Source organism: Equus caballus, chromosome 8, assembly GCF_041296265.1.
Source record: "Equus caballus isolate H_3958 breed thoroughbred chromosome 8, TB-T2T, whole genome shotgun sequence".
Classification (NCBI taxonomy): Eukaryota; Metazoa; Chordata; class Mammalia; order Perissodactyla; family Equidae; genus Equus; species Equus caballus.
Window position 1 is genome coordinate 6,886,057 of NC_091691.1, and position 12,033 is coordinate 6,898,089.

A 12,033-nucleotide genomic window follows, 5' to 3' on the forward strand; every position below is an offset into this window, starting at 1 on the left:
TGAGCCAGGCCCCAAGTCACTTTTTCACTCTCAGTATCATCAGTTAAGTTAACTGCTTAATTTATTTGGTCTGCTCAATGGCCCAGCGTGGGCCCACCACTCCCACGTTTGCTGGGGACAGCCGAGGCACAACCAGCCACACAATACGGACCTTGCTGCTGCTGGGAGCCCAGGGCTCAACCCTATACAAGCTTGCACACTCCACACCTAAGTATGGTCTATACAGCAAGTAAACTCTGGTCAGAGATGACATCTAATCCCACAACTTATCAGGTCTATGTACAGTATTTCACATATCACCCAACAGATATAACAAGATAGTATTAACAGCAACCACTCTCTTGGATCACTCCCCCCGCCCCGCCCCGCCTCACCCCCTCCAAACAACCACCACACATTAAAGTAATATCCCAAACCCATTCCCAACTTGTTAAATATGGTGCAAGCTCACAGACACTTAGGGAGAGGCAAATCTAGTTGTGTTCAACAGTCCCTAGAGCTCTGGAAGCCAAGGTGGAGGGTGCCCCCAGGGCTCTTCAGTGCCCATGGCTGTGGCTCAGGAGGTGGCAGCCAGGAGCTAGTGAGCTGGACCAGCCAACAAGGGAGGTAGAAGCCAGAGAGCCCAGCGCAGGGAGCTGTCTTCCCCGGCATCTCAGCTTTAGGACTCTGCCACCACCTCTTCCTGCCCAAGGTGCTGCCTGGACCAGCATGGTGAAGGGTGAGCAGTGGCTGCCACAAGGACAAGGCTAAGAGATTGCTGAGATTGCCACTCCCCCGCCTCATACACTGGGCCTGTGACAAGCCACACAGTCCTCCAGAACCCATCTAGCCCTAGGCAAAATGTCTTGGGCTTCTGACTGAGGTGCCCACCAGGTATGAGTGACAGCAGCCAGGATATGGCCTCTCTAGAGGTCAGGGCCCTCTTTCTTTCTCGCCCCCAGCCATTCCTGCACTTGTGGGTGACTGCTTGTTGCAGGCAGAAAGGAAGGCCCAGAAGTTCTCAGTCAGTCTCCAGCAGAACACGAGGTGGAGGCTTCCCCTCACACTGATATGGCCCCTGCACCTGGGAGGTGAACAGAAACCAGCCCTTCCCCTGACTCCTGGTCAGTTCCACCACAAACTGACTAAGAGACTCTTCAAAACCTACTCCCTCAATCCCTGCCCCAAGGGAAGGCAGGACACGAAGTGGAAGGGGCGTAGCACCACTGTCGTTTCACATCCTTGGAGTGCCGCCTGGCCACCAGGCTTTCTCTTGTCCACAGTCTCACTTGAAGTCCTCCTGTACCCAGCTGGACCAGAAACTTCAGAGCCCCAGGCAGGTTCGCCCTGGCATCCTGCCCAGCAGGTCCAGATCACGCTGATTAGTGTAAGCAAGAGCGTCCCAGAATCCCACTGCCAGGGAGTTCCCGAGTGGTCACAAGTAAGACTCCTCCTGGCCCAGGGCCAGGCTTTTTCTTCTTCACAGCTTTCAGGCGAGTGTTGGATTTACAGACAGTAGCCAGGCCCCAAACCTGTGGAGATGTGTTTCCCTGGTGCTGCACCCGCTCGCCTCCTGGGGAGGTAGTAGGGATGGCTTGTTCTGCTTCTAAACAAGCTGCCAATCCACAGGAAGCCCGGACGGCCCTGCCCACAGCAGGAATGGGGCGCAGAGGGGGCAATGCTGGCTGTAGAACGCCCCCCTGCAGGGGGCTGGGCAGGGGTTAGGGGGGTGAGTCCCGGGTCAGGCCATACTGCATGCTCACAGTGTGGTCCAGCTCCTCCAGCTCTGCAGGCAGTGGGATGCCCAGCTCTCCAAGGTACAGGGAGAGGGCCTCAAAGGAGTCCTCCAGTTTTGAGAACGCCGGTCTGGAAAGACAAGGGGTGAGTTAGGGGCAGGTGAGATATGGGCACGGCTATGGGGTGGTGTGAAAGGCAGGTAGGCCTGTGGCTCAACCACATCCTAATTGTATGGGCTCGGGCAAGCCCCTTAACCTTGTTGTGCCTCCATGGGAAATGGGGATGATATAATGTTACTGCTGCTGCAAAGATTAGAGATAACACTGTGAGAAGGCTGGCCTAACTCCAGGGAGTAGCTTCAAAAAAGAAAGTCCAGGAGAAAAAAAGCCCCTCACATGTCTTGGAGAAAATGCAATCATCAAAGGTGGGATTGGACTAAGTGCCTTAAAGATCCTTTCCAGTCCTGAGACTGTTTCCACATCAATGCATCTGCCCAGGAAGGGGCATTTCATAGACTCAGCAGCTCTCCCCAGAGAAAGCAAACACTGGGCTCCTCGTGCTGTGGAAATAGCTCAGCTGCCCTGGAATCCTAAGGCATCTCAGAATTACTCCTCTGCCTCCTCCACGTTTTTGTTTAAGTATCTTGTCACCTTCTCGGTGAGACCTACTCTGACCACCATATTTAAAATTGCAACTTGCACCCTACACAATCCTCTTTACTCAGCTTGACTCGTTTTTCCATAGCACTCGTCACTTTCTAATACTTAGTTTATTATACGTACTGTTTATCATCTCTCTTCGTTAAAATGTGAGTTCCAGTAGGGCGGGCACCTTTGTGTTGTTCACTGCTGTACCCCAGGTGCTAAGAACAGTATCGAGCATATGGTAAGCACTCACTAAGTATTTTTTGAATGAATTAAAGACAAACATTGAGAGTGACTGAGAAGGGATATTAGCTAACAAATATTGTGTAGCTTCTTGTTTTCTCCTCGTGCTCTTCATCTGGCGTTACTGAAGAAGTGTGGTCCTTTGGTCCATGAAGGAACAAGATCTAGAGCCTCGCACTAGCAAGTCCCAGCTGTGAAGTGGACCATCAGAAATCATTTTAAAATAAAGGCTATGTGCCAACTGCTTTTCTTGGTGGGGTGGAGTTGAGGAGTGAGGAGAGTGCTGAAGGGTGCATTGGTTAGGAAATTATGGAAGACATATACATCCTGTGCTATATATTTTGGTAACGCTTAAATTTGTTTTTTTAAAAGAAACATGATTTTTGATAGCAGGAGAAAAAGCACAAGATTCTAGTTTTCTGATGCACAAACTTGAAAAGACCCAGGATAACTTTGGTAATAATGAAAGTGATAACCTGAGAAGAATAAAAGTAATTTTTAAAAGATTTCTTTAAAGGAGAAAATTAACTAAATGCATAAAGATGCCCACTGTAGTAATATCAACTGCAAAGAGAAACTGGAAAAACCTGAACATCTACATTATGTATATTATATGTTCAGACAGCTTCTTAATTGAAATTTCAGGTAGTCAACAAAAATGATAAACAGGAAAATTGGGCAGCAACAAGGAAAATGCAGGGCAAAATATAAAACTTTTCTCTATTTGAGATTATTTAATGATATAAAAAATGTGTGTTTGGACACGGACGGGGAATATGGAAACATGAAGACATTTATTCTGTTAGAATGGTATAGTTTGGGTGAATTTTCTTCTGTTAAATTTTTTTAATGGCTGTGTTTATATCCAGCCTGTGATATCCAGGTCACTTGCTACTACGCCCTCATCTCCCTCCCCTACCTGGCATGTCAGAGTTGTCAGGTGGCTTCAGTGGTTGACAGCCCCTCTTTGAGCTCAACGCTTTTGCCAGCCCCGTGCCTGGGAAGAGCTCAGAAAGGCTGAAGGCTGGGGCCAGTATCCCAGAGCTGTGTGAGCTGGGGGAAAGGGGTGGTGTACCAACCTGCTCTCAGGCTCCAGTTTGCAGCAGATGGCAGCCAGGGGGAAGAAGGCTGGGGGGCAGTCTGTGGGGACAAACTTCTCCCAGAAAAGCTTCACGTTGAGGCCAAAGTCCAGTGTTCGGGGCAGGCAATCAGGATCTGCATACACCTGCCCAATGATCTGCAAATGACAAGTTGGCTGGTCAGGAATGGATTATGGAGGGTGCAGCCACATGGTAGGAAAGAGGGATGTTGGTGTGTGGACAGGAAGGATGAGAAGAAGAGGGAGGTAAAGACTGAGGTTAGAGAGCTGCCCCCACCCCCATCTCTCCAAATCTTGCTGATCCAGACTTGTCTCTCGACTGAGAGAGTCTGGTTACCGAGGAGGGTTTAGAGGAGGCCTCGCTGCGGCGGAAGCACAATGTCTCAAATTGGCATCTGGAGGGGCAGCTTCCACACTTCCCACCCTGCCCTGCTGTGTTTCCTTGCGTCTGTGTCCCCTGCCAGAGTTCAGGCTCTGTGAAGTGCTGGGTCTGATTCATGTCTGAAGCCCTTTGGCGACAGCCTAGTGCTTTGTACACAGTAGATGCTCAGTTGATCTCTATTAAAGAAAAATTTTAAAAACACTTCCTCCATTATTCCAACTGTCCCTTGTCTCCTCTACACTCATCACTTTGTAGGAATTACAGTAGCCTTGGAATGCATGTGGTTGGGTGAGTGCTTCGAGAGAAGACTGAGCGAAGCTCCTAAGGGCAGGAATCTCTCCGAGACTACTCATCCTGTACCCCACAGCGCCTAGCACTGTGCTAGACAGGCCTCCTGGAGTGCCTGCTTCCACTTGTCAGGCGGAGGTGGGGGCGCCACTAGGGCTTGTGGAAGGGGAACAGAGGGAAAGGCTGCATCTGGCCCAGTGCTAGACAGACAGCCACAGGAACAACCTCGTGCCTTTCCTGGTGGAGTTCCGAGTCTCACCTGTGCCTTATTGGCCATGTCACTAAGAGCAGGCCACTGGCCCTTTCTGAGCCTCAGTTTCCTCACCTGAAAAAACCTGCCCAATCCTTCCCAGGGGACCAACGAGACTCGCACGTGTCAAGAGATGTATGATAAACTGTACAACGCTACCCTTGTGTTGATCCTATGGCAAGCTACTCATCTTTAGGAGGAGAAGCCCCAGTCCTGAGGCAGAACACAGCTGTTAGGCCTGCTGCCTCAGGCCTGGCCTCCACGCCGGAGCTCACCTCGCAGAGAACGATCCCAAAAGAGAAGACATCCACTGTCTCATCGTAGCTCTTTCCTTGGGGAACACAGGACAGCAGGCTGTTAGGTTTGGTCCCTTAACTGCTCTGTACTAAGTCTAGGGTCAAGCCAGGCCACACCCAAGAACCAGGGCTAGAATATAATATGTTCTGTGAGGATGCCCCAAAGGCTGCCCAGAAAAGGCGCCATCTGAAAATTACCTCTCCTTAGCCCTTGGGGTGGGCTGCCTTGGAGAGATCTTATCAAACAACACTGCCCAGGATGAAATGGAAGAGAAGTGGACTCCGCCATTAGCTAGCTGTATGCTCCTGGGCAAACCACTGAACTTCTCTGGGCCTCAGACTCCAAAAACCCCTCCATTTCTGAGGCCTCACAACCCTGTGCATTTCAAGAACCCCAGCCAGCATCTCTGGCTGGTTTTAGCATTATCCACAAGGGGGCACCACACATCAGTTCTCAGCGTGGAGAGAGAAGAAAAGGCTGCAAGTTTGGGCAATAAATAGCCTGAGCTCTCAGCTACCCTTGGGACACAAAAGCCACAGTCAGATCTCGCCCTAGGCCTTGGATGGGACACTGACCAGCTCGCAGCTCAGGGAGGAAGGAGCTTATGAGGCCTGGTCTGGCAAAGGACAAAAAAGATCCAGCTCTCAGCTCTGGGTACCTGGCCTTAAACTTCACAGGCCTCCCTTGGAGCTCCCAGGGCTCTGCTGCGAGATGTGGGCCCCCACTCCCCTCTGGGGGCACGGCACGTCCCCTCAGGGCATCAGAACTCACCGTTCAGCATCTCAGGGGCCATCCAGTAGGGGTTTCCCACCACCGTGTAGCGCTTCTTACGGTCGTTCTTGCGCAAGGTACGTTTCTTGGTGGTGGCCTTCTCCACTGGGGGCCTTTTCCTCTCCTCGACTATGAGCCGTGACAGCCCAAAGTCTGCCACCACCACGGTCTTGTCCTGGTAGGACAAGGGCCAGGTCAGGGCTTGGTGGGGACATTCCCAAGAGAAGCCATTGAGAAGGGTAGGAAAGGTCTGTAGCCAAGGAGAGGCAGAGCTGGAGCTCTCTGGCGGCCAAGGTTCTAACAGTCTCATTTGTGCACACAGCCGATTCCCCAGATGTGGGGGTATTTGTAGAAGAGCCTGGAGGGGTAAGGCTCCGGGACCTAGAGAGTGGAACTCAGAGGCAGGACAGGGGCTTTCTTTTATTTTGTTTTTTTCCCCATCCTGCTTTTTTCCCAAAAAGATTTAAGGCCATGGCTAGAACCAGGATAAGACAGAAAAGGACAAGGTGGAGGCAGTCAGGGAGGGAACTTGGGAGATAAGCTCTTCAAATAGCTACAGAGCAGTCATGTGGAAAAGGGATTAAGATTATTTGGTGTCGGTCCAGAGGGCAGAGCCAGGGCCAGTTAGTGGACACCCAGGAAGCCAGATGGCAAGTCAACAGGAGGAATAACTCTAACAACCAGAGCTGATGGGCCAGTGGGAGAGTGCTGGCCCCAAACCGGTCACTGTAATTTACTAGCTCTGTGGCCTTAGGCTGAGGCTTTGGTGCCACAGTTATAACATGGGGTCTGCAGTGAGCTGCTTTGCAGGACCACCATGGGGCAAAACCAGGAAAAGTGACAGGGCTCTACATACAGTTAAGGAACTTCTGAAGTCCCTTTCAACCAAACGATTTGGAACTGTGTCTGCAGGTGTCTGAGAACCCCCGGAAGAGAGAGGAGGGCATCGAAGGCAGCAGGAAGGGCAGGATAGGAGCCCTAGGAGACACCTCTGGTCTAAAGCAAGAGGAGACAGTCAGTCTCCTTTGTGACAAGGAAGCCAGGAGGGCTGGCCCTAGGGGGAGACCCATAGCCGTGGGACATACCAGTTTGATGAGGCAGTTGTGTGAGTTCAGATCCCGGTGGATGATACACATGGAATGCAAATAGGCCTGGAACAGAAGTACACGCTGAGGCTGATGGCCAGTAAATCAACCAGACGCTGATGCCGGAATTGGGGGCCACGGAACCCGTTCTTCTCCCAGGCCATCCCCACCCAGCTTCAGAACCCAACCTGGACTCCAGAGCCCAGACCCTCCTGCTGTTACTCCCTTGTCCCAACACCGAAAGAAAACCAAAGGCCACCTGGGCTTCCTCTCTCTCCCTGCTGCCATCTCCTGCCCATCCTTTGTTCACTCACCCTAACCCAGTGGCTGCTCTAAGCCCTCACTGCTCTCTGCTAAAGTTCCTAACTCTACTGGGCCCTGGCCCTTGCATGCCCCCAGACCTTCTACCTGTTTTACTTAGATCCAGGCCATCTGAAGTGAGTGCCCTCAGATGCACTGTTGCCGGCCCCCTCACACCCACCTTCACCCCAATCTCTAGATTCAGCCACCCTGGGTCCTTCCTGCCTGTGATGGGGGAAGAAGTGATCTTCTCCCTGTCTGGTTGGCTCTATATTCCTGATATTCCCCTCCCCTGAGACTCGGCACCCTCCTTGCTCTCTGTCTACACTTTAATCTCTCCCTCTTCTACCCAAATGTTTCTGAACAAGTCTCTGTTTGCTATTTCCCCCTCCAGGCCTCCGCCTCTGGCTCTTGTCACTCTCTGGAGCCACTTGCTTTTCCTTCCCTTCCTTTCCCCAGCAAATGTGGAGGGAGCCACTCCCCCTCCCCAGCACCCTGCAACACTGCTTCCATCCCCTAGGCTCCTGGAGCTGCTCAGAGACCCAAGGAGCTCTACCTGAATCACCTGTAGCTTGTGACCTGCTGCCTATCCCCTCCTCAAAGGTGGCTCACACCTCTCCCAAGCTACCTGCCCGAGACTGCTGGCTGCCTGCGTTTTCCTTCCAGCCTCCTCAATGCCAGCCCTTCTCAAAACCATCTTCTCTTCACATGCGGACCCCCACTAACCACACATCAACCTCAGCAGGCACCTATCCTAGCTCTTCCCAAATCTGTTTCTAGACCACCACTGCCACCCCCTAACATCTGGTAAATGACACCCCCATTGATCTAGGCACCTCAAGCTCCCCCAACTCCTCCTCCCCTTACCTCTGTTCTCTCACTGCCCACCAGTCTCCCCATTCTAACTCCATCTTGCCTCCCAGTCTCCTGTCTCCACAGCCATACCTTAATTCAGAAACCTGAAATATTTCATTAGCCCCCTACTCACGTCTCCCTGCCCTGAGTTCTCCCAACTTTACCCTAACCTCCTGACGACACCAGACTCATCTTGAAAAAAGCACAGCCTAGTCACAAAATTTTCCTGCTTAAAAATATTTTACACCTATCTTTTTGGCTTCCTAAATAAAGTCCAGACTCCTTAGCTTGAAACACAGGGACCTTAAGGTACCCCTAGACGAATACTGTCTTCATGGACCCCACATAAAGAGCAGTGACTAAAAGCTCAGGGTTGGAAGTCAATTGACTAGCCCAAGCGCCTAGCTCTGTCCCTTTCTAGTCTCAGCTTCTCATCTGGAAACCAGGGTGGTAGTAAGGAATAAATATGCACGTGCATGTTAAGTTGCTCGGCCCAGTGCCTGGCATATAGAACACTCAGCAATTATCACTGTTATTATTGCTATGTTTGGCACCATTATTTCCCAGGCAAAATAAACTATTTCCTCCTCTCTCCCCCCAAGTCTTTGCTGCTTTCATCACCCTAACCTTGGGGCCTCTCTGCCAAGAGGAACTTTTATCCAATTCTGACCATCCTCCAGGGCTCAGCTAGAACACACTTCCCTCTTCTCTGATTTCCTAGGTGGTGAGGTATTCTGCTTGCTGGACACCTCTGCGTCAGCAAGGGCAGGCCACCTTGTGCTAGTTTGCTCCTCCAGTTTGCCTTGCCCATATCTTGTTTTCCCTTGAAGATTTAGAATTCGTTGAGATAGCGTTGTGAGCTGAGAACAGCCAGCTGGGGGCAATTTCACTGGCACGGAGAGCAGCTCAATAAGTGCCTGCTGAATGACCCAGCAAAAACAAGCTGTCCAGGCTGGGGTTTCTGCGTTCCAGCGCCTGCCCACAATCTTTGCACCTCTCCCGACCCCCCGCTGGCAGGGTTGTTGGCAGGACTCACCATTCCAGAGGCGATGCCTTTGGCAAAGCTGACCTTCTGCTGCCAGGGGAACGGGTCCTGCAGGAAGGAAAAATGCTCATCAGAGGCTGTTGGGCCTATCCCCGTTGTGGTCCAGGCCCCACGGGTCAACATGGTCTGCCAGTGAACCCTCCCTGCCCGTGCCAAGCCCCGCCCAGCATGGCCCTTTGTAGGCAAAGCGGGGAGCCTCTCTGGCCCTTGTAGTTCCATGGTAGTGGTGACATAGGTATCCCACTGACAACCCACCAGGGCTCCTGGGGACCATCGGGGTGTTGTGCTCACCACACTGCGCAGAAAGTCCTTCAGCGTGCCCCCCTCAATGTACTCTGTCAGCAAGTTCAGCTTCTTGTCCTTGTACAGCACGCCAATGAACTTGAGCACATTGGGGTGGTCCAGGCTGCGCATCACCTTCACCTGGGGGTGGGGGAGGACACGGAGGGTAAGTGATTACTTCCCACTATGTCTTCCTCACCCCTTCCCTCTAGGGTGTCAGTCTGGTAAGTGTTACCTGCATCTCCTACCTCTCATCTTACATGATGGGGAGGAACACCTCCACATGGATGGAGATGGCCTCACAGGCTCACCCTTGGGATCTTGCCTTTCTAGGAATTGCACTGGGAGGAACTGGAGTGGGAGGGTCCAAGAGTGAAACAAAGGCCTGGAAGGCAGCATTTAGACCACAAGTGCGCCCAACTGAAGTAATGGAGCAACTTGGGAGAGGTGGTCTAAGTGCTCAGTGGGTGTCACTTTTCTGGGAGGCCCCACTCCCGGTTCCCTTAGCAGGGTGTTTAGGGGGTCATTATAGCATCTGCTCTACTAAATTGGTCTGTTTCCAGGTCCATCATCCCCATTATCTGTGAGCTCCTGTGAACCACCTCTCACTTGTTACTGCATCCCTCATGCCCAGCTCGTGCTGTCTTAACAGGTGTTCATTGAAAAAATAATTATGCTATAATTTAGAGGGGCAGGGACCTTCCTCTAGTGCTCTCTGCTGCTCAGCCTTTAAGAAAGCGATTGCAAACTAAGCTTCCTCTTGAAAACACTGTTTAATAAGGTCTTTCACCTTTCAATGGTGACACCAAACTCCTAACCCCTACGCCACCTTTGTACCTCAGTCAGGAAAGTCTTCTGTGTCTCCTCGTCACACCGAATTAACTCCTTCATGACCATCACTTTGCCCGTGGCTTTGTGCGTCACCTATAAGGAGGGAAACTGTTACCAGTGCAGAGACCAGAGGCAGTTCTGAGGAACCATTTGTGAAAATCTATGCAATTGGCCATCCCCATCCCTTGGAGGACACACTGAGCTGGATCAGACTGACAGAGTTCATGTGTAGAAGACACAGCACGGGGCAACAGGAAATTCAGAGGGGAGCATACCCTCTTCCCTGGAGAGCTGGGCATGCACAGAGGACAGGCGAGAATCCAAAAAAGGGAAGTGCAGAAGGAGGCAGGAGGGGATGCTGCCAAGCCAAGCAGGAGCTCTGGTCATCTGACACAGGGGTGAGTCCCTTGGGTGAACAGAAGTCTGGGGGCAGGAGGGTCAGTGCCACAGACATGCACCAGGGAGCTAGGTGGGTGGGGTGTGAGCTCTTGAGCCCCACTGCCCCGAAAGCTGAGACATATGGCTTACCTGACCCCCCCTCCCAGCTCTCAGCAGAGGAGGAGGAGGAGAGAAAGAGAGAAGGTTAGTCCCTGAGACTGTTCATCAGGGAGGCAGAAGCCACTCTCCCTTATGCTCCCTGCAGCATGCCCAGCACTGAGGCCTCTGGGCACCTAAAAACACCCAACGACTGGAGGCAGGAGGGCCATGGGCACAGCTCGTCACAGCCCAGGTCTCCAGGTCCACCAAGCTCACTGCAACAGCAATGCTGCCCTTAGGTGGCCTGGGAGGGTGGGGGGTCAGCCCTCACACCATCACCTGCAGCCAAGTAGGAGGCCTGGTGTTCTGCAGGATGTGGGGTGACGTTATGTGAGGAGAACTCCCTGAAAGAAGGCGAGAGAAAGCTGGGGACACGGGGGCAGAGCAGCTACTGCCTGTGCTCACCTTGATGGCCTGCCCAAAGAAGCCCTTCCCCAGGACCTCCCCGTGGATCAGGTCACAGGGCCGGAAGATCTGCTGTGAGCAGCTGCTGGAACAGCGGAGGGACTCTGAGCGGCTAATGTCACGGCTAAGCAGCAGGGGCTCCTTTGGGGAGCTGGGGCCAGGGGACTTGGATATGCTGTTACTGCGCCTGAGAACAAGGAAAGATGGAGGTAAGGATAGGGTAGTTCTCGGAGAGCCACCAGGAAATCCTGGAAGCAGGAACTTCAGGGCCACCCTGTCCATTCCAATGTCTGTAGTTCAGGTGCTATGAGGAGTGGGAGGGAGACCCACATCATACAGATGTGCCGTGTTGGGGCTGCAGACATCAGTAGCTTATTTAAGCATGGTAAAAACACATTCAAAGTGGGAACCTTGAGTACTTCTCGTCGGGAACAATTGACTAGACTCTACTAGCTTATGGTGATCAATATATAACAGCACCGTAGATGGTAATCCACCACCTTCCATGTCTGCTTGATTCAAGGCACTAACCAGGTTAGAGTGATAGCCTACCATCATCCAAAAAAACGGTCAAATGGGATTTTGGGATTTTGCATATCTTTGTACCTGTCTACACTTAACAAATTTTAAAATAAAAAGCATGTATGGTTTTTATAGCAGCAAAGCCAGCGTGTTTACATTTTTAAAAGCAGCCAGTAATAGTAATGGGTGAGGACTGTTCCTCTGACTTCCTGAAGAAGGGACAAGGTTGAGAGCACTGCAGGCGAAGTGCAACCCCGCAAACTTCTCTCCAGGGCATGGTCCTGTTTCACTTGGCCTACCCAGAAAGGACCACTTGCAGGCTTCCTAGCCTTTGCTCTTTTGCTCTGCCTCCCCCCAACTGTGCCCACCAGAGCACACAAGATGAGCTGTCCCCTCTCCTGCATGACGGCCCTCCAGATATCTAAGCAGCTCTCTGGCCACCCCCACATCTTCCCTTTCCCAGGCCATGTGTTCTCAGGCC

At 52.0% G+C, this 12,033-nt stretch overlaps 1 protein-coding gene across 4 annotated transcripts in view; it reads right to left on the bottom strand.

Moving 5' to 3' along the window:
* Positions 1-43: 43 nt before the first annotated feature.
* Positions 44-12,033, bottom strand: part of LIMK2 (LIM domain kinase 2) — a 54,945-nt gene continuing 42,955 nt past the window's right edge. For all 4 annotated transcript variants that reach the window (XM_023646837.2, XM_003365452.5, XM_001497153.6 and 1 more), the window contains 9 exons: positions 11,031-11,217; positions 10,095-10,181; positions 9,267-9,398; positions 8,967-9,023; positions 6,776-6,841; positions 5,691-5,865; positions 4,898-4,953; positions 3,683-3,840; positions 44-1,845 (listed from right to left, as the gene is read on the bottom strand). In XM_023646837.2, coding sequence (XP_023502605.1) covers positions 1,701-1,845; positions 3,683-3,840; positions 4,898-4,953; positions 5,691-5,865; positions 6,776-6,841; positions 8,967-9,023; positions 9,267-9,398; positions 10,095-10,181; positions 11,031-11,217 — 1,063 coding nt within the window. In that variant the 3' untranslated portion in view covers positions 44-1,700. The remainder of the gene's footprint in view (positions 1,846-3,682; positions 3,841-4,897; positions 4,954-5,690; positions 5,866-6,775; positions 6,842-8,966; positions 9,024-9,266; positions 9,399-10,094; positions 10,182-11,030; positions 11,218-12,033) is intronic.